The 25,515-nt window shown below is 42.0% G+C and overlaps 1 protein-coding gene across 1 annotated transcript in view; it reads right to left on the bottom strand.

Moving 5' to 3' along the window:
* RCL1 (RNA terminal phosphate cyclase like 1) overlaps window positions 1–25,515 on the bottom strand; it is a 119,583-nt gene that overhangs the window by 26,663 nt on the left and 67,405 nt on the right. The window contains exon 7 of the mRNA XM_053702552.1: window positions 6,229–6,385. Within this exon, the coding sequence (XP_053558527.1) occupies window positions 6,229–6,385 (157 nt within the window). The remainder of the gene's footprint in view (window positions 1–6,228; window positions 6,386–25,515) is intronic.

Genomic DNA, 25,515 nt, shown 5'->3' with positions numbered 1-25,515 from the left:
TTAAAGATATTAATTGAGATATCTTTGTATAATCTCTGCACCACTGGTTCAGCATACAGAGCTGAAGAGGTCGCATGTGAAAACGAGCAAAGGGGATCGCGTCCGATGCAGCAGTCATAAGACCTAGAATTTCCATGCATAAGGCTACCGAAGGGAATGATTGAGACTGAAGGTTTCGACAAGCTGAAACCAATTTCAGACATCTCTTGTCCGTCAGAGACAGAGTCATGGACACTGAATCTATCTGGAAACCTAAAAAGGTTACCCTTGTCTGAGGAATCAACAAACTCTTTGGTAAATTGATCCTCCAACCATGTTCTTGAAGAAACGATACAAGTCGATTCGTATGAGATTCTGCTAAATGTGAAGACTGAGCAAGTACCAAGATATCGTCCAAATAAGGAAATACCACAATACCCTGTTCTCTGATTACATATAGAAGGGCACCGAGAACCTTTGTAAAAATCCTTGGAGCTGTTGCTAAGCCAAACGGCAGAGCCACAAACTGGTAATGCTTGTCTAGGAAAGAGAATCTCAGAAACTTATAGTGATCTGGATGAATCGGAATATGCAGATATGCATCTTGTAAATCTATTGTGGACATATAATGCCCTTGCTGAACAAAAGGCAGAATAGTCCTTAGTTACCATTTTGAATGTTGGTATCCTTACATAACGATTCAATATTTTTAAATCCAGAACTGGCCTGAAGGAATTCTCCTTCTTTGGTACAATGAAGAGATTTGAGTAAAACCCCAGCCCCTGTTCCAGAACTGGAACTGGCATAATTACTCCAGCCAACTCTAGATCTGAAACACATTTCAGAAATGCTTGAGCCTTCACTGGATTTATTGGGACACGGGAAAGAAAAAATCTTTTTGCAGGAGGCCTTATCTTGAAGCCTATTCTGTACCCTTGAGAAACAATGTTCTGGATCCAAAGATTGTGAATCGAATTGATCCAAATTTCTTGAAAAATCGTTATCTGCCCCCTACCAGCTGGGCTGGAATGAGGGCCACACCTTCATGTGGACTTGGGAGCTGGCTTTGGCTTTCTAAAAGGCTTGGATTTATTCCAGACTGGAGATGGCTTCCAAACTGATACCGCTCCTGTAGGGGAAGGATCAGGCTTTTGTTCCTTATTGTGACGAAAGGAACGAAAACGATTAGCAGACCTAAATTTACCTTTAGATTTTTTATCCTGTGGTAAAAAAGTTCCTTTCCCCCCAGTAACAGTTGAAATAATAGAATCCAACTGTGAACCAAACAATTTATTACCCTGGAAAGAAAGGGAAAGCAAAGTTGACTTAGAAGACATATCAGCATTCCAAGTTTTAAGCCATAAAGCTCTTCTAGCTAAAATAGCTAAAGACATATACCTGACATCAACCCTAATGATATCAAAGATGGCATCACAAAGTTATTAGCATGTTGAAGAAGATTAACAATGCTATGAGTATTATGATCTGTTACTTGTGCTAAAGCTTCCAACCAGAAAGTTGAGGCTGCAGCAACATCCGCCAAAGATATAGCAGGTCTAAGAAGATTACCTGAACATAAGTAAGCTTTTCTTAGAAAGGACTCAATTTTCCTATCTAAAGGATCCTTAAAGGAAGTACTATCTGCCGTAGGAATAGTAGTACGTTTAGCAAGAGTAGAGATAGCCCCATCAACCTTAGGGATTTTGTCCCAAAACTCTAATCTGTCAGATGGCACAGGATATAATTGCTTAAAACGTTTAGAAGGAGTAAATGAATTACCCAAATTATTCCATTCCCTGGAGATTACTTCAGAAATAGCATCAGGGACAGGAAAAACCTCTGGAATAACTACAGGAGGTTTAAAAACCGTATTCAAATGTTTAGATTTAGTATCAAGAGGACCAGATTCCTCTATTTCTAATGCAATTAAGACTTCTTTAAGCAAAGAACGAATAAATTCCATTTTAAATAAATATGAAGATTTATCAGTATCAACCTCTGAAACTGAATCCTCTGAACCAGAGGAATCATTATCAGAATGATAATGTTCATTTAAAAATTCATCTGAAAAATGAGAAGTTTTAAAAGACCTTTTACGTTTACTAGAAGGAGGAATAACAGACATAGCCTTCTTAATAGATTTAGAAACAAAATCTCTTATGTTATCAGGAACACCCTGAATATTAGATGTTGATGGAACAGCAACAGGTAATGGAACATTACTAAAGGAAATATTATCTGCATTAACAAGTTTGTCATGACATTCATTACAAACAACAGCCGGAGAAACAGATACCACAAGTTTACAACAAATACACTTAACTTTGGTAGATCCAGCATCAGGCAGCAATTTTCCAGAAGTATCTTCTGATTCAGGGTCAATCTGAGACATATTGCAATATGTAATAGAAAAAACAACATATAAAGCAAAATTGATCAAATTCCTTAAAAGACAGTTTCAGGAATGGGAAAAAATGCCAATGAACAAGCTTCTAGCAACCAGAAGCAAATAAACAATGAGACTTAAATAATGTGGAGACAATAATGACGCCCATATTTTTTAGCGCCAAAAGAGACGCCCACATTATTTGGCGCCTAAATGCTTTAAGCGCCAAAAATGACGCCACATCCGGTAACGCCAACATTTTTGGCGCAAAAACGTAAAAAAACGTAAAAAAAATGACGCAACTTCCGGCGACAAGTATGACGCCGGAAATGACAAAGAAAATTTTTGCGCCAAAAAAGTCCGCGCCAAGAATGACGCAATAAAATGAAGCAGCCCACAGGAGAAAGTCAAATTTTAAGGTAAAAAAAAATTGATTATTCAAATGCATTATCCCAAATAATGAAACTGACTGTCTGAAATAAGGAATGTTGAACATCCTGAATCAAGGCAAATAAATGTTTAAACACATATATTTAGAACTTTATATAAAAGTGCCCAACCATAGCTTAGAGTGTCACAAAAACTTACTTACCCCAGGACACTCATCTATATGAAGTAGAAAGCCAAACCAGTACTGAAACGAGAATCAGTAGAGGTAATGGTATATATAAGAGTATATCGTCGATCTGAAAAGGGAGGTAAGAGATGAATCTCTACGACCGATAACAGAGAACCTATGAAATAGACGGAGATCATTGAATTCAAATAGACAATACTCTCTTCACATCCCTCTGACATTCACTGCACAGAGGAAAACCGGGCTCCAGCCTGCTGCGAAGCGCATATCAACGAAGAATCTAGCACAAACTTACTTCACCACCTCCATGGGAGGCAAAGTTTGTAAAACTGATTTGTGGGTGTGGTGAGGGGTGTATTTGTAGGCATTTTGAGGTTTGGGAAACTTTGCCCCTCCTGGTAGGAATGTATATCCCATACGTCACTAGCTCATGGACTCTTGCTAATTACATGAAAGAAAACTGTGTACTGTGCCTTTAAGAAAAGAAAAAGTTAATTTTTCCAAAATGCACAAAAAAAAAAAAACTTTAAATTATTTCCAAATTTAACTTAATAACGTTGGTTAATCCAAAAATGACTGCACCCAGAAGCAAGGGCAGAAATAAGGCTTTAGAAGTACTTATATCAACATGTAGTCAAAAGATAGATAAAAATACACTCTGCACCTACCTGCCCCCAGGGTACTTCGAATCAAGTTTCCAATCCTTCAGACCAGCTACACTGTCCAGGAGCCACCGAGTTACTGTTTGCTGCTGCTAAGCCTGAAGAAATTGCGCCAAAATAGGCTCCACCCCTTAAGGGCAAATGTCGGAGTAGGCCCAAACAACACTGCATGGAAATGCAGTTTTGCACTAAAGTAAAAATACACACACAATACAACCCTCAAGCATAAAACCAATAAGTTTTAAGTGCCAAAAATAAACATAAAACATTGTTTTTTATATTGTCTCCCATGTCACATAATGCCCAAATATCAACCAATGATAAATATAAAATAGGGACTCCAGTAACACCCCTCTTATTAAAATAGGTTTTACTGCTTACCCCATTCCCATACAGGGAAATAATGCCAGCCAGTTCTGATACACTAAGTCTCCTCAGAAAAAAAGGCTGCACATACCTTAATGCTGCTTGTAGCATGAAACCGGTCTCCACACTGAAGATGTCTCATGGTTACCTTCAGAAGTCTTGTGGGAACCAGAGTGGATCTTAGTTACAAATGCTAAGATCATCAAACATCAGGGCAGAAATCTTCTTCCATATCCCCCTGAGGAAAATAGTATGTACCTGTACCATTTAAAATAAAAAAACTTCTTGATTGAAGAAACTAAAACACCTCACTTTACCATGTCTTCCTAGTATTACAGGCAAAGAGAATGACTGAGGGTGGAGGGAAAGGCAGGGGCTATATATACAGCTCTGCTGTGGTGCTCTTTGCCACTTCCTTTTAGGAGGTTAATATCCCACAAGGATGAAATCCGTGGACTCGTCATATCTTTGTAAAAGAAAAATATTTGTTAACCCCTATGCTTATATATGCAAAACGGAATGAGAAGCAGTCTGCCAGGAACGAACAGCAGCATCAATAGCTTGTTCTATGGCCCGGTTGCCACCTGGTAGTAGCTTCTTTCGGCCCAATTGTGCTTTTCACAGAGGAAAACTTTCCTGTAGTATATCAGTCTGATCCCGCCGACATGGTCAGTCCAGCCCCGAAATACCAGGCAATTCTCTTATGAACAAGGAACATGACAACCCCAGACGATCGTTTCGGCCTCCTTTGGGCCTCGTCAGTGAGGTGCAGCCATATCCATCTAAGCACATTGGGCAAGGAGTCCACGTCTGGTTTCCCCCATCACCCTTAGGGAGACTATCCCCAGGGTCATATTTACATATGCAAAACAGAATGAGAAGCAGTCTGCCAGGAACGAACAGCAGCATCAATAGCTTGTTCTATGGCCCGGTTGCCACCTGGTAGTAGCTTCTTTCAGCCCAATTGTGCTTTTCACAGAGGAAAACTTTCCTGTAGTATATCAGTCTGATCCCGCCGACATGGTCAGTCCAGCCCCGAAATACCAGGCAATTCTCCTCTGAACAAGGAACATGACAACCCCAGACGATCGTTTCGGCCTCCTTTGGGCCTCGTCAGTGAGGTGCAGCCATATCCCTCTAAGCACATTGGGCAAGGAGTCCACGTCTGGTTTCCCCCCCATCACCCTTAGGGAGACTATCCCCAGGGTCATATTTACATATGCAAAACAGAACGAGAAGCAGTCTGCCAGGAACTAACAGCAGCATCAATAGCTTGTTCTATGGCCCGGTTGCCACCTGGAAGTAGCTTCTTTCGGCACAACTGTGCTTTTCCCAGAGGAAAAATTTCCTGTAGTATATCAGTCTGATCCCAGACGTGGACCCGTTGTTCAGTGTGCCTAGAGGGATATGGCAGCACCTCACTGACGAGGCCCACACTAGGCAGAAACGTACGTCTGGGGTTTTGCCGTTTCTCTCGTTCAGAGAAGGATTGCCTGGTATTTCGGTGCTGGACTGTACTGTGAGGTCAAGATCAGACTGATATGCTACAGGAAAGTTTTTCTCTGTGAAAGGCACATATTGAGCAAAAAGAGGCTGCTTCTAGGGTGGTAACTAGCCATAGAACAAGCTATTATGCTATTGTTCGTTCCCAGGTTGAGCGCTTCTCTCTTTATTTATGCCCCTATGCTTATAGCCTGATACTACACTTATATTCAGCTTTATAGCGCCATAGTCTAGACTTTTTTTGTGTTTTACACTTAAGGTCTATATTTTGATCCTAGTCTGTCTTTGGGATTCAACTGGGAGAATCCTATTAACTGTGGCTTTGTTGTGTAGTATTTTTAGCACAGTGATCTACTGTTTGTTTTTACAACTCAGTGAGTAATAATACAGCCTACCAAAGTAGTCAGACTCACAGTTCATATAGCAATCTGTATGCCACAATCCTGAAAAGCTGCTGATGCTCCTAAATATTCTACCACTACCAAGTACAAATCTGTTTTTATCACCTGTTCTGTTCAATAGATGGTCCTACTCATCGATTCTGCAACTACAGGTATTGACAAGTTTTAGGTTTTAATTGCTTTAGCACAGGAGTCAAAGTCATGCATTTTTACAATGCTACAGTTTTCATATTCACAAAGATGTTAATCTGCTACATTAAGATTTTTTTAAATTATTTTTTTAAATTGAAAAGCCCAAATCTACTCATTTTTGGCAAGTACACATTTGGATATCAATTAATTAACAGATCTTACTCTATAAATTTCTTCCAAAAGCAGTTTTGCACAATTCTTTCCTAGGTCTTCAGGAAGAACGATGCCACCTTGACCTTGAGGGTTTGATGCAAGTTCAGCACTTAGAAAACAACCTTCTGTAGTTTCTGCCACCAGGGACAGCCCAAAGCCAGGTGACCTAGAAATGGAAATAAAACTTAAAACTGAACATTTATAATATATGAAAATACTGTACATGTAAATAAATAAAAAGCAGACTAGAAAATATCACCTGAACATTTTACCCTAATTTCTTCAGTAGCCAAATCCCATTATAAAGAGATTTTAAACAGCAAAAGGACTTGCAAGGTAGCATGCATTTGGCAGGTGCAGTCAGTCATGTTATTTCCTTCAGTTTAAAGAAGTTTACTATGAAATCTTAAAGGGACATAATACTCATATGCTAAATCACTTGAAACTGATGCAGTATAACTGTAAAAAGCTGACAGGAAAATATCTCCTGAGCATCTCTATGTAAAAAAGGAAGATATTTTACCTCACAATCTCCTCAGCTCAGCAGAGTAAGTTCTGTGTAAAAAGTTATACTTGGTTACTGCCCAGCTGTAGGTAAAAAAAAAGAAAATGAACAGCAGCCAATCAGCATCAACAGTGCTGAGGTCATGAACTCTTTTACTGTGATGTCATGAGATTTCATTGTAAATTTCCTTACACTGAATAGGGAAATGAGTGTGCACGAGGCTCAATCCTTCAGCTGCCCCGGGACAGACATACTGATTTGCTGCTTAGTAGTCCTTTACAATAGTATGTGGCTACTGAGAAACTTTTGAGGTAAAATATCTTCCTTTTTTACATAGAGATGCTCAGTTTATATTTTCTAGTCGGCTTTTTACAGCTATACTACATCACTTTCAAGTGTTTAAATATTTGGGTATTATGTCCCTTTAAGAGGAGATTTCAGAGAAATCCCATGAGATCCCAGTAAAGCAAAGTGTGACATCAGCACGGATGAAGCCGATTGGCTGTGAACTTACTTATGTAAGCTGCAGAAATTTTGAGGTAAAATAGCATCCTCTTTACATAGATGTTCAGATGAATGATAATTTTCATGTCAGCTTTTTACAGTTATTCTGTATCACTTTCAAGTGATTTAGCATATATGGGTATTAAGTATTATGTACCTTTTACTCCCTGCACATGTCAACTGTACATTTAGTCACCAATCAGCAAGCGCTACCCAGCTGCTGAACCAAAGATGGGCTGGCTCGTTAACTTAAATTCCTGCTTTTTAAAATAAATACAGCAAGAGAAGAAAAATTGACAGGCCTGGTTTTCATTATAGCTGAACCAGTGCACAGGTGAAGAAATCAGCTGATCAGTAACCAACCTGCTCTCATCCATCAGCTGATTACTTCACCTGTGCAATAGTTCAGCTATAATAAAAACCAGGAATGTTGGAGGTACTTGAGGACCGCGGTTGGGAAACACTGCTTTATCTGAAACATGAAAGAAAACATTTGGGTTCAGCATCCCTTTAAGTGTGTTGTGGTTTTGCATTGCGTTCAACAACCAAAACCTTAAGCACTGCTCTAGTTTGTAGATAGTGGGCAATGAGAGAAAACACATTTTGAGTTTGTCTGCAATTAGCACTTAACACTTGAGAGCAGATAAAATCCATGGCAGTGCCTATTCATTTGTCTTTTTAATCCACTTCTGTGGTGCTGTTTCCCACTTTCACTTTGTACCTGATGACCATGGTGATAATGTAGCAAGAAAACCCAGCTAAAAATTAAAAAAAAAATATGTAATTTTCACATACACAAGTTACATTTTCAGCTTGTGTAGAAGCTTGCTACATTACTGCTGTGGTAATCAGGTGCACAGCGAAGTTAGGAAACCACAAAGCAGTATTACCAAGCAGATGCAGGCAGTGTTGTCTGAGTTTAGCTGCTAACTTTTACTCTGGGCTGCTGTTATGATATCAGCAAACAGAGCTTCAATATCTCAGATGCTCCCATTACATAGTTCAGAGCAAAAACATGTCATGCCGGCCAGCGATTCCCTCTGTATTCAGCTACTTAGGGAGTGTGGGAAACCCCTAGCTCTGCTGTGAGTATTATGGACGTATACACAAACAAAATATGTAATTAATGTTTATTGCAAAGTTATTAACTTGTAATTCTTTATTAAACTAGTACTCTTGTTTGGCTATAGATAGACTGTGTAAATATAGCCAGAAGAAATTACACTCCCAGTGGGGGTTAGGAGAGATAAAATTTTAAAAAACAGAATTTATGTTTACCTGATAAATTTCTTTCTCCAACGGTGTGTCCGGTCCACGGCGTCATCCTTACTTGTGGGATATTCTCTTCCCCAACAGGAAATGGCAAAGAGCCCAGCAAAGCTGGTCACATGATCCCTCCTAGGCTCCGCCTACCCCAGTCATTCGACCGACGTTAAGGAGGAATATTTGCATAGGAGAAACCATATGGTACCGTGGTGACTGTAGTTAAAGAAAATAAAATATCAGACCTGATTAAAAAAACCAGGGCGGGCCGTGGACCGGACACACCGTTGGAGAAAGAAATTTATCAGGTAAACATAAATTCTGTTTTCTCCAACATAGGTGTGTCCGGTCCACGGCGTCATCCTTACTTGTGGGAACCAATACCAAAGCTTTAGGACACGGATGAAGGGAGGGAGCAAATCAGGTCACCTAAATGGAAGGCACCACGGCTTGCAAAACCTTTCTCCCAAAAATAGCCTCAGAAGAAGCAAAAGTATCAAACTTGTAAAATTTGGTAAAAGTGTGCAGTGAAGACCAAGTCGCTGCCCTACATATCTGATCAACAGAAGCCTCGTTCTTGAAGGCCCATGTGGAAGCCACAGCCCTAGTGGAATGAGCTGTGATTCTTTCGGGAGGCTGCCGTCCGGCAGTCTCGTAAGCCAATCTGATGATGCTTTTAATCCAAAGAGAGAGAGAGGTAGAAGTTGCTTTTTGACCTCTCCTTTTACCTGAATAAACAACAAACAAGGAAGATGTTTGTCTAAAATCCTTTGTAGCATCTAAATAGAATTTTAGAGCGCGAACAACATCCAAATTGTGCAACAAACGTTCCTTCTTTGAAACTGGTTTTGGACACAGAGAAGGTACGATAATCTCCTGGTTAATGTTTTTGTTAGAAACAACTTTTGGAAGAAAACCAGGTTTAGTACGTAAAACCACCTTATCTGCATGGAACACCAGATAAGGAGGAGAACACTGCAGAGCAGATAATTCTGAGACTCTTCTAGCAGAAGAAATCGCAACTAAAAACAAAACTTTCCAAGATAATAACTTAATATCAACGGAATGTAAGGGTTCAAACGGAACCCCCTGAAGAACTGAAAGAACTAAATTGAGACTCCAAGGAGGAGTCAAAGGTTTGTAAACAGGCTTGATTCTAACCAGAGCCTGAACAAAGGCTTGAACATCTGGCACAGCTGCCAGCTTTTTGTGAAGTAATACCGACAAGGCAGAAATCTGTCCCTTCAGGGAACTAGCAGATAATCCTTTGTCCAATCCTTCTTGAAGGAAGGATAGAATCCTAGGAATCTTAACCTTGTCCCAAGGGAATCCTTTAGATTCACACCAACAGATATATTTTTTCCAAATTTTGTGGTAAATCTTTCTAGTCACAGGCTTTCTGGCCTGAACAAGAGTATCGATAACAGAATCTGAGAATCCTCGCTTCGATAAAATCAAGCGTTCAATCTCCAAGCAGTCAGCTGGAGTGAAACCAGATTCGGATGTTCGAACGGACCCTGAACAAGAAGGTCTCGTCTCAAAGGTAGCTTCCAAGGTGGAGCCGATGACATATTCACCAGATCTGCATACCAAGTCCTGCGTGGCCACGCAGGAGCTATCAAGATCACCGACGCCCTCTCCTGCTTGATCCTGGCTATCAGCCTGGGGATGAGAGGAAATGGCGGGAACACATAAGCTAGTTTGAAGGTCCAAGGTGCTACTAGTGCATCCACTAGAGCCGCCTTGGGATCCCTGGATCTGGCCCCGTAGCAAGGAACTTTGAAGTTCTGACGAGAGGCCATCAGATCCATGTCTGGAATGCCCCACAGGTGAGTGACTTGGGCAAAGATTTCCGGATGGAGTTCCCACTCCCCCGGATGCAATGTCTGCCGACTCAGAAAATCCGCTTCCCAATTTTCCACTCCTGGGATGTGGATAGCAGACAGGTGGCAGGAGTGAGACTCCGCCCAAAGAATAATTTTGGTTACTTCTTCCATCGCTAGGGAACTTCTTGTTCCCCCCTGATGGTTGATGTACGCAACAGTCGTCATGTTGTCTGATTGAAACCGTATGAACCTGGTCCTCGCAAGCTGGGGCCAGGCCTGGAGAGCATTGAATATCGCTCTCAGTTCCAGAATATTTATCGGTAGAAGAGATTCTTCCCGAGACCAAAGACCCTGAGCTTTCAGGGATCCCCAGACCGCGCCCCAGCCTATCAGACTGGCGTCGGTCGTGACAATGACCCACTCTGGTCTGTGGAACATCATCCCTTGAGACAGATTGTCCAGGGACAGCCACCAACGGAGTGAGTCTCTGGTCCTCTGATTTACTTGTATCTTCGGAGACAAGTCTGTATAGTCCCCATTCCACTGACTGAGCATGCACAGTTGTAATGGTCTTAGATGAATGCGCGCAAAAGGAACTATGTCCATCGCCGCCACCATCAAACCGATCACTTCCATGCACTGAGCTATGGAAGGAAGAGGAACGGAATGAAGTATCCGACAAGAGTCCAGAAGCTTTATTTTTCTGGCCTCTGTTAGAAAGATCCTCATTTCTAAGGAGTCTATAATTGTTCCCAAGAAGGGAACCCTTGTTGACGGGGATAGAGAACTCTTTTCCACGTTCACTTTCCAGCCGTGAGATCTGAGAAAGGCCAGTACAATGTCCGTGTGAGCCTTTGCTTGAGGAAGGGACGACGCTTGAATCAGAATGTCGTCCAGGTAAGGTACTACCGCAATGCCCCTTGGTCTTAGCACCGCTAGAAGGGACCCTAGTACCTTTGTGAAAATCCTTGGAGCAGTGGCTAATCCGAAAGGAAGCGCCACGAACTGGTAATGTTTGTCCAGGAATGCAAACCTTAGGAACCGATGATGTTCCTTGTGGATAGGAATATGTAGATACGCATCCTTTAAATCCACCGTGGTCATGAATTGACCTTCCTGGATGGAAGGAAGGATAGTTCGAATGGTTTCCATCTTGAAAGATGGGACCTTGAGAAATTTGTTTAAGATCTTGAGATCTAGGATTGGTCTGAACGTTCCCTCTTTTTTGGGAACTATGAACAGATTGGAGTAGAACCCCATCCCTTGTTCTCTTAATGGAACAGGATGAATCACTCCCATTTTTAACAGGTCTTCTACACAATGTAAGAACGCCTGTCTTTTTATGTGGTCTGAAGACAACTGAGACCTGTGGAACCCCCCCTTGGGGGAAGTCCCTTGAATTCCAGAAGATAACCCTGGGAGACTATTTCTAGCGCCCAAGGATCCAGAACATCTCTTGCCCAAGCCTGAGCGAAGAGAGAGAGTCTGCCCCCCACCAGATCCGGTCCCGGATCGGGGGCCAATATTTCATGCTGTCTTGGTAGCAGTGGCAGGTTTCTTGGCCTGCTTTCCCTTGTTCCAGCCTTGCATTGGTCTCCAAGCTGGCTTGGCCTGAGAAGTATTACCCTCTTGCTTAGAGGACGTAGCACCTTGGGCTGGTCCGTTTTTACGAAAGGGACGAAAATTAGGTCTATTTTCGGCCTTTCAAGGCCGATCCTGAGGAAGGGCGTGGCCCTTACCCCCAGTGATATCAGAGATAATCTCTTTCAAGTCAGGACCAAACAACGTTTTCCCCTTGAAAGGAATGTTTAGTAGCTTGTTCTTGGAAGACGCATCAGCCGACCAAGATTTCAACCAAAGCGCTCTGCGCGCCACAATAGCAAACCCAGAGTTCTTAGCCGCTAACTTAGCCAATTGCAAAGAGGCGTCTAGAGTGAAAGAATTAGCCAATTTGAGAGCATTGATTCTGTCCATAATCTCCTCATAAGGAGGAGAGTCACTATCGAGCACCTTAAGCAGTTCATCAAACCAGAAATATGCGGCAGTAGTGACAGGGACAATGCATGAAATGGGTTGTAGAAGGTAACCCTGCTGAACAAACATCTTTTTAAGCAAACCTTCTAATTTTTTATCCATAGGATCTTTGAAAGCACAACTATCCTCTATTGGAATAGTGGTGCGTTTGTTTAAAGTAGAAACCGCTCCCTCGACCTTGGGGACTGACTGCCATAAGTCCTTTCTGGGGTCGACCATAGGAAACAACTTTTTAAATATGGGGGGAGGGACGAAAGGAATACCGGGCCTTTCCCATTCTTTATTAACAATGTCCGCCACCCGCTTGGGTATAGGAAAAGCTTCTGGGAGCCCCGGCACCTCTAGGAACTTGTCCATTTTACATAGTTTCTCTGGGATGACTAAATTTTCACAATCATCCAGAGTGGATAATACCTCCTTAAGCAAAATGCGGAGATGTTCCAATTTAAATTTAAATGTAATCACATCAGATTCAGCCTGCTGAGAAATGTTCCCTAAATCAGTAATTTCTCCCTCAGACAAAACCTCCCTGGCCCCCTCAGATTGGGTTAGGGGCCCTTCAGAGATATTAATATCAGCGTCGTCATGCTCTTCAGTAACTAAAACAGAGCAGCCACGCTTACGCTGACAAGGGTTCATTTTGGCTAAAATGTTTTTGACAGAATTATCCATTACAGCCGTTAATTGTTGCATAGTAAGGAGTATTGGCGCGCTAGATGTACTAGGGGCCTCCTGAGTGGGCAAGACTCGTGTAGACGAAGGAGGGAATGATGCAGTACCATGCTTACTCCCCTCACTTGAGGAATCATCTTGGGCATCATTGTCATTATCACATAAATCACATTTATTTAAATGAATAGGAATTCTGGCTTCCCCACATTCAGAACACAGTCTATCTGGTAGTTCAGACATGTTAAACAGGCATAAACTTGATCAGAAAGTACAAAAAACGTTTTAAAATAAAACCGTTACTGTCACTTTAAATTTTAAACTGAACACACTTTATTACTGCAATTGCGAAAAAACATGAAGGAATTGTTCAAAATTCACCAAATTTTCACCACAGCGTCTTAAAGCCTTGAAAATATTGCACACCAATTTTGGAAGCTTTAACCCTTAAAATAACGGAACCGGAGCCGTTTTAAGCTTTAAACCCCTTTACAGTCCCTGGTATCTGCTTTGCTGAGACCCAACCAAACCCAAAGGGGAATACGATACCAAATGACGCCTTCAGAAGTCTTTTATAAGTATCAGAGCTCCTCTCACATGCGACTGCATGCCATGCCTCTCAAAAACAAGTGCGCAACACCGGCGCGAAAATGAGACTCTGCCTATGCTTGGGGAAAGCCCCTAAAGAATAAGGTGTCTAAAACAGTGCCTGCCGATATTATTATATCAAAATACCCAGATAAAATGATTCCTCAGGGCTAAATATGTGTTAATAATCAATCGATTTAGCCCAGAAAAAGTCTACAGTTTAAATAAGCCCTTGTGAAGCCCTTATTTACAATCGTAATAAACATGGCTTACCGGATCCCATAGGGAAAATGACAGCTTCCAGCATTACATCGTCTTGTTAGAATGTGTCATACCTCAAGCAGCAAGAGACTGCAAACTGTTCCCCCAACTGAAGTTAATTGCTCTCAACAGTCCTGTGTGGAACAGCCATGGATTTTAGTTACGGTTGCTAAAATCATTTTCCTCATACAAACAGAATTCTTCATCTCTTTTCTGTTTCTGAGTAAATAGTACGTACCAGCACTATTTGAAAATAACAAACTCTTGATTGAATAATGAAAAACTACAGTTAAACACTAAAAAACTCTAAGCCATCTCCGTGGAGATGTTGCCTGTACAACGGCAAAGAGAATGACTGGGGTAGGCGGAGCCTAGGAGGGATCATGTGACCAGCTTTGCTGGGCTCTTTGCCATTTCCTGTTGGGGAAGAGAATATCCCACAAGTAAGGATGACGCCGTGGACCGGACACACCTATGTTGGAGAAAAGGAAAATAAAAAAGGGCTAGATTAAATGTTTATGATTCAGTGTGTCCGGTCCACGGCGTCATCCTTACTTGTGGGATATTCTCTTCCCCAACAGGAAATGGCAAAGAGCCCAGCAAAGCTGGTCACATGATCCCTCCTAGGCTCCGCCTACCCCAGTCATTCGACCGACGTTAAGGAGGAATATTTGCATAGGAGAAACCATATGGTACCGTGGTGACTGTAGTTAAAGAAAATAAAATATCAGACCTGATTAAAAAAACCAGGGCGGGCCGTGGACCGGACACACCGTTGGAGAAAGAAATTTATCAGGTAAACATAAATTCTGTTTTCTCCAACATAGGTGTGTCCGGTCCACGGCGTCATCCTTACTTGTGGGAACCAATACCAAAGCTTTAGGACACGGATGAAGGGAGGGAGCAAATCAGGTCACCTAAATGGAAGGCACCACGGCTTGCAAAACCTTTCTCCCAAAAATAGCCTCAGAAGAAGCAAAAGTATCAAACTTGTAAAATTTGGTAAAAGTGTGCAGTGAAGACCAAGTCGCTGCCCTACATATCTGATCAACAGAAGCCTCGTTCTTGAAGGCCCATGTGGAAGCCACAGCCCTAGTGGAATGAGCTGTGATTCTTTCGGGAGGCTGCCGTCCGGCAGTCTCGTAAGCCAATCTGATGATGCTTTTAATCCAAAGAGAGAGAGAGGTAGAAGTTGCTTTTTGACCTCTCCTTTTACCTGAATAAACAACAAACAAGGAAGATGTTTGTCTAAAATCCTTTGTAGCATCTAAATAGAATTTTAGAGCGCGAACAACATCCAAATTGTGCAACAAACGTTCCTTCTTTGAAACTGGTTTTGGACACAGAGAAGGTACGATAATCTCCTGGTTAATGTTTTTGTTAGAAACAACTTTTGGAAGAAAACCAGGTTTAGTACGTAAAACCACCTTATCTGCATGGAACACCAGATAAGGAGGAGAACACTGCAGAGCAGATAATTCTGAGACTCTTCTAGCAGAAGAAATCGCAACTAAAAACAAAACTTTCCAAGATAATAACTTAATATCAACGGAATGTAAGGGTTCAAACGGAACCCCCTGAAGAACTGAAAGAACTAAATTGAGACTCCAAGGAGGAGTCAAAGGTTTGTAAACAGGCTTGATTCTAACCAGAGCCTGAACAAAGGCTTGAACATCTGGCACAGCTGCCAGCTTTTTGTGAAGTAATACCGACAAGGCAGAAATCTGTCCCTTCAGGGAACTAGCAGATAATCCTTTGTCCAATCCTTCTTGAAGGAAGGATAGAATCCTAGGAATCTTAACCTTGTCCCAAGGGAATCCTTTAGATTCACACCAACAGATATATTTTTTCCAAATTTTGTGGTAAATCTTTCTAGTCACAGGCTTTCTGGCCTGAACAAGAGTATCGATAACAGAATCTGAGAATCCTCGCTTCGATAAAATCAAGCGTTCAATCTCCAAGCAGTCAGCTGGAGTGAAACCAGATTCGGATGTTCGAACGGACCCTGAACAAGAAGGTCTCGTCTCAAAGGTAGCTTCCAAGGTGGAGCCGATGACATATTCACCAGATCTGCATACCAAGTCCTGCGTGGCCACGCAGGAGCTATCAAGATCACCGACGCCCTCTCCTGCTTGATCCTGGCTATCAGCCTGGGGATGAGAGGAAATGGCGGGAACACATAAGCTAGTTTGAAGGTCCAAGGTGCTACTAGTGCATCCACTAGAGCCGCCTTGGGATCCCTGGATCTGGCCCCGTAGCAAGGAACTTTGAAGTTCTGACGAGAGGCCATCAGATCCATGTCTGGAATGCCCCACAGGTGAGTGACTTGGGCAAAGATTTCCGGATGGAGTTCCCACTCCCCCGGATGCAATGTCTGCCGACTCAGAAAATCCGCTTCCCAATTTTCCACTCCTGGGATGTGGATAGCAGACAGGTGGCAGGAGTGAGACTCCGCCCAAAGAATAATTTTGGTTACTTCTTCCATCGCTAGGGAACTTCTTGTTCCCCCCTGATGGTTGATGTACGCAACAGTCGTCATGTTGTCTGATTGAAACCGTATGAACCTGGTCCTCGCAAGCTGGGGCCAGGCCTGGAGAGCATTGAATATCGCTCTCAGTTCCAGAATATTTATCGGTAGAAGAGATTCTTCCCGAGACCAAAGACCCTGAGCTTTCAGGGATCCCCAGACCGCGCCCCAGCCTATCAGACTGGCGTCGGTCGTGACAATGACCCACTCTGGTCTGTGGAACATCATCCCTTGAGACAGATTGTCCAGGGACAGCCACCAACGGAGTGAGTCTCTGGTCCTCTGATTTACTTGTATCTTCGGAGACAAGTCTGTATAGTCCCCATTCCACTGACTGAGCATGCACAGTTGTAATGGTCTTAGATGAATGCGCGCAAAAGGAACTATGTCCATCGCCGCCACCATCAAACCGATCACTTCCATGCACTGAGCTATGGAAGGAAGAGGAACGGAATGAAGTATCCGACAAGAGTCCAGAAGCTTTATTTTTCTGGCCTCTGTTAGAAAGATCCTCATTTCTAAGGAGTCTATAATTGTTCCCAAGAAGGGAACCCTTGTTGACGGGGATAGAGAACTCTTTTCCACGTTCACTTTCCAGCCGTGAGATCTGAGAAAGGCCAGTACAATGTCCGTGTGAGCCTTTGCTTGAGGAAGGGACGACGCTTGAATCAGAATGTCGTCCAGGTAAGGTACTACCGCAATGCCCCTTGGTCTTAGCACCGCTAGAAGGGACCCTAGTACCTTTGTGAAAATCCTTGGAGCAGTGGCTAATCCGAAAGGAAGCGCCACGAACTGGTAATGTTTGTCCAGGAATGCAAACCTTAGGAACCGATGATGTTCCTTGTGGATAGGAATATGTAGATACGCATCCTTTAAATCCACCGTGGTCATGAATTGACCTTCCTGGATGGAAGGAAGGATAGTTCGAATGGTTTCCATCTTGAACGATGGGACCTTGAGAAATTTGTTTAAGATCTTGAGATCTAGGATTGGTCTGAACGTTCCCTCTTTTTTGGGAACTATGAACAGATTGGAGTAGAACCCCATCCCTTGTTCTCTTAATGGAACAGGATGAATCACTCCCATTTTTAACAGGTCTTCTACACAATGTAAGAACGCCTGTCTTTTTATGTGGTCTGAAGACAACTGAGACCTGTGGAACCTCCCCCTTGGGGGAAGTCCCTTGAATTCCAGAAGATAACCCTGGGAGACTATTTCTAGCGCCCAAGGATCCAGAACATCTCTTGCCCAAGCCTGAGCGAAGAGAGAGAGTCTGCCCCCCACCAGATCCGGTCCCGGATCGGGGGCCAATATTTCATGCTGTCTTGGTAGCAGTGGCAGGTTTCTTGGCCTGCTTTCCCTTGTTCCAGCCTTGCATTGGTCTCCAAGCTGGCTTGGCCTGAGAAGTATTACCCTCTTGCTTAGAGGACGTAGCACCTTGGGCTGGTCCGTTTTTACGAAAGGGACGAAAATTAGGTCTATTTTTGGCCTTGAAAGGCCGATCCTGAGGAAGGGCGTGGCCCTTACCCCCAGTGATATCAGAGATAATCTCTTTCAAGTCAGGACCAAACAACGTTTTCCCCTTGAAAGGAATGTTTAGTAGCTTGTTCTTGGAAGACGCATCAGCCGACCAAGATTTCAACCAAAGCGCTCTGCGCGCCACAATAGCAAACCCAGAGTTCTTAGCCGCTAACTTAGCCAATTGCAAAGAGGCGTCTAGAGTGAAAGAATTAGCCAATTTGAGAGCATTGATTCTGTCCATAATCTCCTCATAAGGAGGAGAGTCACTATCGAGCACCTTAAGCAGTTCATCAAACCAGAAATATGCGGCAGTAGTGACAGGGACAATGCATGAAATGGGTTGTAGAAGGTAACCCTGCTGAACAAACATCCTTTTAAGCAAACCTTCTAATTTTTTATCCATAGGATCTTTGAAAGCACAACTATCCTCTATTGGAATAGTGGTGCGTTTGTTTAAAGTAGAAACCGCTCCCTCGACCTTGGGGACTGACTGCCATAAGTCCTTTCTGGGGTCGACCATAGGAAACAACTTTTTAAATATGGGGGGAGGGACGAAAGGAATACCGGGCCTTTCCCATTCTTTATTAACAATGTCCGCCACCCGCTTGGGTATAGGAAAAGCTTCTGGGAGCCCCGGCACCTCTAGGAACTTGTCCATTTTACATAGTTTCTCTGGGATGACTAAATTTTCACAATCATCCAGAGTGGATAATACCTCCTTAAGCAAAATGCGGAGATGTTCCAATTTAAATTTAAATGTAATCACATCAGATTCAGCCTGCTGAGAAATGTTCCCTAAATCAGTAATTTCTCCCTCAGACAAAACCTCCCTGGCCCCCTCAGATTGGGTTAGGGGCCCTTCAGAGATATTAATATCAGCGTCGTCATGCTCTTCAGTAACTAAAACAGAGCAGCCACGCTTACGCTGACAAGGGTTCATTTTGGCTAAAATGTTTTTGACAGAATTATCCATTACAGCCGTTAATTGTTGCATAGTAAGGAGTATTGGCGCGCTAGATGTACTAGGGGCCTCCTGAGTGGGCAAGACTCGTGTAGACGAAGGAGGGAATGATGCAGTACCATGCTTACTCCCCTCACTTGAGGAATCATCTTGGGCATCATTGTCATTATCACATAAATCACATTTATTTAAATGAATAGGAATTCTGGCTTCCCCACATTCAGAACACAGTCTATCTGGTAGTTCAGACATGTTAAACAGGCATAAACTTGATCAGAAAGTACAAAAAACGTTTTAAAATAAAACCGTTACTGTCACTTTAAATTTTAAACTGAACACACTTTATTACTGCAATTGCGAAAAAACATGAAGGAATTGTTCAAAATTCACCAAATTTTCACCACAGCGTCTTAAAGCCTTGAAAATATTGCACACCAATTTTGGAAGCTTTAACCCTTAAAATAACGGAACCGGAGCCGTTTTAAGCTTTAAACCCCTTTACAGTCCCTGGTATCTGCTTTGCTGAGACCCAACCAAACCCAAAGGGGAATACGATACCAAATGACGCCTTCAGAAGTCTTTTATAAGTATCAGAGCTCCTCTCACATGCGACTGCATGCCATGCCTCTCAAAAACAAGTGCGCAACACCGGCGCGAAAATGAGACTCTGCCTATGCTTGGGGAAAGCCCCTAAAGAATAAGGTGTCTAAAACAGTGCCTGCCGATATTATTATATCAAAATACCCAGATAAAATGATTCCTCAGGGCTAAATATGTGTTAATAATCAATCGATTTAGCCCAGAAAAAGTCTACAGTTTAAATAAGCCCTTGTGAAGCCCTTATTTACAATCGTAATAAACATGGCTTACCGGATCCCATAGGGAAAATGACAGCTTCCAGCATTACATCGTCTTGTTAGAATGTGTCATACCTCAAGCAGCAAGAGACTGCAAACTGTTCCCCCAACTGAAGTTAATTGCTCTCAACAGTCCTGTGTGGAACAGCCATGGATTTTAGTTACGGTTGCTAAAATCATTTTCCTCATACAAACAGAATTCTTCATCTCTTTTCTGTTTCTGAGTAAATAGTACGTACCAGCACTATTTGAAAATAACAAACTCTTGATTGAATAATGAAAAACTACAGTTAAACACTAAAAAACTCTAAGCCATCTCCGTGGAGATGTTGCCTGTACAACGGCAAAGAGAATGACTGGGGTAGGCGGAGCCTAGGAGGGATCATGTGACCAGCTTTGCTGGGCTCTTTGCCATTTCCTGTTGGGGAAGAGAATATCCCACAAGTAAGGATGACGCCGTGGACCGGACACACCTATGTTGGAGAAAAGGAAAATAAAAAAGGGCTAGATTAAATGTTTATGATTCAGATAGAACATGCAATTTTAAATAACTTTACAATTTAACAATGACTATCAAGGGAACAAAAATAAAATGGTTATTGAAGAAAAGAGTAATCCTAGGTGAGCTCAGCAGCGTACATGAATTTCTTTTAGCTATCTGGCAGCTGTGTTTGCAACAATGTTTACAGCAATGTTATACATAGTTAAAAACTCTGCTACCAGTGTGTCTTGTAGCATTCTTCATGCCTATATACAGAAAGTGATAAAAACTAAATTTATGCTTACCTGATAAATTGATTTTCTTTCATGTAATTAGCAAGAGTCCATGAGCTAGTGACGTATGGGATATACATTCCTACCAGGAGGGGCAAAGTTTCCCAAACCTCAAAATGCCTACAAATACACCCCTCACCACACCCACAAATCAGTTTTACAAACTTTGCCTCCCATGGAGGTGGTGAAGTAAGTTTGTGCTAGATTCTTCGTTGATATGCGCTTCGCAGCAGGCTGGAGCCCGGTTTTCCTCTCAGTGTGCAGTGAATGTCAGAGGGATGTGAAGAGAGTATTGCCTATTTGAATTCAATGATCTCCTTCTACGGGGTCTATTTCATAGGTTCTCTGTCGTAGAGATTCATCTCTTACCTCCCTTTTCAGATCGACGATATACTCTTATATACCATTTACCTCTACTGATTCTCGTTTCAGTACTGGTTTGGCTATCTACTATATGTAGATGAGTGTCCTGGGGTAAGTAAGTCTTATTTTTGTGACACTCTAAGCTATGGTTGGGCACTTTTATATAAAGTTCTAAATATATGTGTTTAAACATTTATTTGCCTTGATTCAGGATGTTCAACATTCCTTATTTCAGACAGTCAGTTTCATTATTTGGGATAATGCATTTGAATAATCAATTTTTCTTACCTTAAAATTTGACTTTTTTTCCTGTGGGCTGTTAGGCTCGCGGGGGCTGAAAATGCTTCATTTTATTGCGTCATTCTTGGCGCAAAAAATTTTGTCATTTCCGGCGTCATTTTTTTTTGACGTTTTTGCGCCAAAAATGTTGGCGTCACCGGATGTGGCTTCATTTTTGGCGCTTAAAGCATTTAGGCGCCAAATAATGTGGGCGTCTTTTTGGCGCTAAAAAATCTGGGCGTCATTGTCGGCACATTATTTAAGTCTCATTGTTTATTTGCTTCTGCTTGCTAGAAGCTTGTTCATTGGCATTTTTTCCCATTCCTGAAACTGTCATTTAAGGAATTTGATCAATTTTGCTTTATATGTTGTTTTTTCTATTACATATTGCAAGATGTCTCAGATTGACCCTGAATCAGAAGATACTTCTGGAAAATTGCTGCCTGCCAGTCTGGAATAAATCCAAGCCTTTTAGGAAACCAAAGCCAGCTCCCAAGTCCACATGAAGGTGCGGCCCTCATTCCAGCCCAGCTGGTAGGGGGCAGATTACGTTTTTTCAAAGAAATTTGGATCAATTTGATTCACAATCTTTGGATTCAGAATATGGTTTCACAAGGGTACAGAATAGGCTTCAAGATAATGCCTCCTGCAAGAAGATTTTTTCTTTCCCTTGTCCCAATAAATCCAAGGCTCAAGCATTTCTGAAATGTGTTTCAGATCTAGAGTTGGCTGGAGTAATTGTGCCAGTTCCAGTTTTGGAACAGGGGCTGGGGTTTTACTAAAATCTCTTCATTGTACCAAAGAAGGAGAATTCCTTCAGACCAGTTCTGGATTTAAAAATATTGAATCGTTATGTAAGGATACCAACATTCAAAATGGTAACTATAAGGACTATTCTGCCTTTTGTTCAGCAAGGGCATTATATGTCCACAATAGATTTACAAGATGCATATCTGCATATTCCGATTCATCCAGATCACTATCAGTTTCTGAGATTCTCTTTTCTAGACAAGCATTACCAGTTTGTGGCTCTGCCGTTTGGCCTAGCAACAGCTCCAAGGATTTTTACAAAGGTTCTCGGTGCCCTTCTATCTGTAATCAGAGAACAGGGTATTGTGGTATTTCCTTATTTGGACGATATCTTGGTACTTGCTCAGTCTTCACATTTAGCAGAATCTCATACGAATCGACTTGTATCGTTTCTTCGAGAACATGGTTGGAGGATCAATTTACCAAAGAGTTCGTTGATTCCTCAGACAAGGGTAACCTTTTTAGGTTTCCAGATAGATTCAGTGTCCATGACTGTCACTAACGGACAAGAGACGTCTAAAATTGGTTTCAGCTTGTCGAAACCTTCAGTCTCAATCATTCCCTTCGGTAGCCTTATGCATGGAAATTCTAGGTCTTATGACTGCTGCATCGGACGCGATCCCCTTTGCTCATTTTCACATGCGACCTCTTCAGCTCTGTATGCTGAACCAGTGGTGCAAGGATTATACAAAGATATCACAATTAATATCTTTAAAACCGATTGTACGACACTCTCTAACGTGGTGGACCGACCATCATAGTTTAGTTCAGGGGGATTCTTTTGTTCTTCCGACCTGGACTGTGATCTCAACAGATGCAAGTCTGACAGGTTGGGGAGCTGTATGGGGGTCTCTGACAGCACAAGGGGTTTGGGAATCTCAGGAGGCGAGATTACCAATCAACATTTTGGAACTCCGTGCGATTTTCAGAGCTCTTCAGTCGTGGCCTCTTCTAAAGAGAGAGTCGTTCATTTGTTTTCAGACAGACAATGTCACAACCGTAGCATATGTCAATCATCAAGGAGGGACTCACAGTCCTCTGGCTATGAAAGAAGTATCTCGAATACTGGTATGGGCGGAATCCAGCTCCTGTCTAATTTCTGCGGTTCATATACCAGGTATAGACAATTGGAAAGCGGATTACCTCAGTCGCCAAACATTACATCCGGGCGAATGGTCTCTTCACCCAGAGGTATTTCTTCAGATTGTTCAAATGTGGGGACTTCCAGAAATAGATCTGATGCCTTCTCATCTAAACAAGAAGCTTCCCAGGTATCTGTCCAGATCCAGGGATCCTCAGGCGGAAGCAGTGGGTGCATTTTCACTTCCTTGGAAGTATCATCCTGCTTATATCTTTCCGCCTCTAGTTCTTCTTTCCAAGAGTGATTTCCAAGATTCTAAAGGAGCGCTCATTTGTTCTGCTGGTGGCTCCAGCATGGCCTCACAGGTTTTGGTATGCGGATCTTGTTCTGATGGCTACTTGCCAACCGTGGACTCTTCCGTTAAGGCCAGACCTTCTATCGCAAGGTCCTTTTTTCCATCAGGATCTCAAATCCTTAAATTTGAAGGTATGGAGATTGAACGCTTGATTCTCAGTCATAGAGGTTTCTCTGACTCCGTCATTAATACTATGTTACAGGCTCGTAAATCTGTGTCTAGGAAGATATATTATCGAGTCTGGAAGACTTACATTTCTTGGTGTTCTTCTCATCATTTTTCTTGGCATTCTTTTAGAATTCCTAGAATTTTACAGTTTCTTCAGGATGGTTTGGATAAAGGTTTGTCTGCAAGTTCCTTGAAAGGACAAATCTCTGCTCTTTCTGTTCTTTTTCACAGAAAGATTGCTAATCTTCCTGATATTCATTGTTTTGTACAGGCTTTGGTTCGTATAAAACCTGTCATTAAGTCAATTTCTCCTCCTTGGAATTTGAATTTGGTTCTGGGGGCTCTTCAAGCTCCTCCGTTTGAACCTATGCATTCGCTGGATATTAAATTACTTTCTTGAAAAATTTTGTTTCTTTTGGCCATCTCTTCTGCTAGAAGAGTTTCTGAATTATCTGCTCTTTCTTGTGAGTCTCCTTTTCTGATTTTTCATCAGGATAAGGCGGTTTTGCGAACTTCATTTAAATTTTTACCTAAGGTTGTGAATTCTAACAACATTAGTAGAGAAATTGTGGTTCCTTAGTTGTGTCCTAATCCTAAGAACTCTAAGGAAAGATCGTTGCATTCTTTGGATGTAGTTAGAGCTTTGAAATATTATGTTGAAGCTACTAAAGATTTCCGAAAGACTTCTAGTCTATTTGTTATCTTTTCTGGTTCTAGGAAAGGTCAAAAGGCTTCTGCCATTTCTTTGGCATCTTGGTTAAAATCCTTGATTCATCATGCTTATGTCGAGTCGGGTAGATCTCCGCCTCAAAGGATTACAGCTCATTCTACTAGGTCAGTCTCTACTTCCTGGGCATTTAGGAATGAAGCTTCGGTTGATCAGATTTGCAAAGCAGCAACTTGGTCTTCTTTGCATACTTTTACTAAATTCTACCATTTTGATGTGTTTTCTTCTTCTGAAGCAGTTTTTGGTAGAAAAGTACTTCAGGCAGCTGTTTCCGTTTGATTCTTCTGCTTATAATTTCAGTTTTTTTCATTATAAGATTTAAACTTTATTTTGGGGTGTGGATTGTTTTTCAGCGGAATTGGCTGTCTTTATTTTATCCCTCCCTCTCTAGTGACTCTTGCGTGGAAGATCCACATCTTGGGTATTCATTATCCCATACGTCACTAGCTTCATTTCTTTCATATTAGCAAGAGTCCATGAGGCCCACCCTTTTTTTGAGGTGGTTATGATTTTTTGTATAAAAGCACAATTATTCTAATTCCTTATTTTATATGCTTTCGCACTTTTTTCTTATCACCCCACTTCTTGGCTATTCGTTAAACTGATTTGTGGGTGTGGTGAGCGGTGTATTTGTAGGCATTTTGAGGTTTGGGAAACTTTGCCCCTCCTGGTAGGAATGTATATCCCATACGTCACTAGCTCATGGACTCTTGCTAATATGAAAGAAATGAATCAGGTAAGTTCTTACATAAATTATGTTTCTTCTATGGTAAGACGAGTCCACGGATTCATCCTTTACTTGTGGGATATCATCTTTCTTTCCCTACAGGAAGTGGCAAAGAGCACCACAGCAGAGCTGTCTATATAGCTCCTCCCTTAGCTCCACCCCTCAGTCATTCGACCGAAGGTACAGGAAGAAAAAGGAGAAACTACAAGGTGCAGAGGTGACTGAAGTTTAAATCAAAAAAATATAATCCGTCTTAAAATGACAGGGCGGGCCGTGGACTCGTCTTACCATAGAAGAAATCAATTTATCAGGTAAGCATAAATTTACTTTACTTCTATAAAGGTAAGACAAGTCCATGGATTCATCCTTTACTTATGGGATACAATACCAAAGCTACAGGACACAGATGAACAGGAGGGACAAGACACATGGTTAAACAGAAGGCACCACTGCTTGAAGAACTTTTCTCCCAAAAATAGCCTCCAAAGAAGCAAAG

This window comes from Bombina bombina, chromosome 2, assembly GCF_027579735.1.
Source record: "Bombina bombina isolate aBomBom1 chromosome 2, aBomBom1.pri, whole genome shotgun sequence".
Classification (NCBI taxonomy): Eukaryota; Metazoa; Chordata; class Amphibia; order Anura; family Bombinatoridae; genus Bombina; species Bombina bombina.
This window is presented reverse-complemented; position numbering and strand designations above follow the sequence as displayed.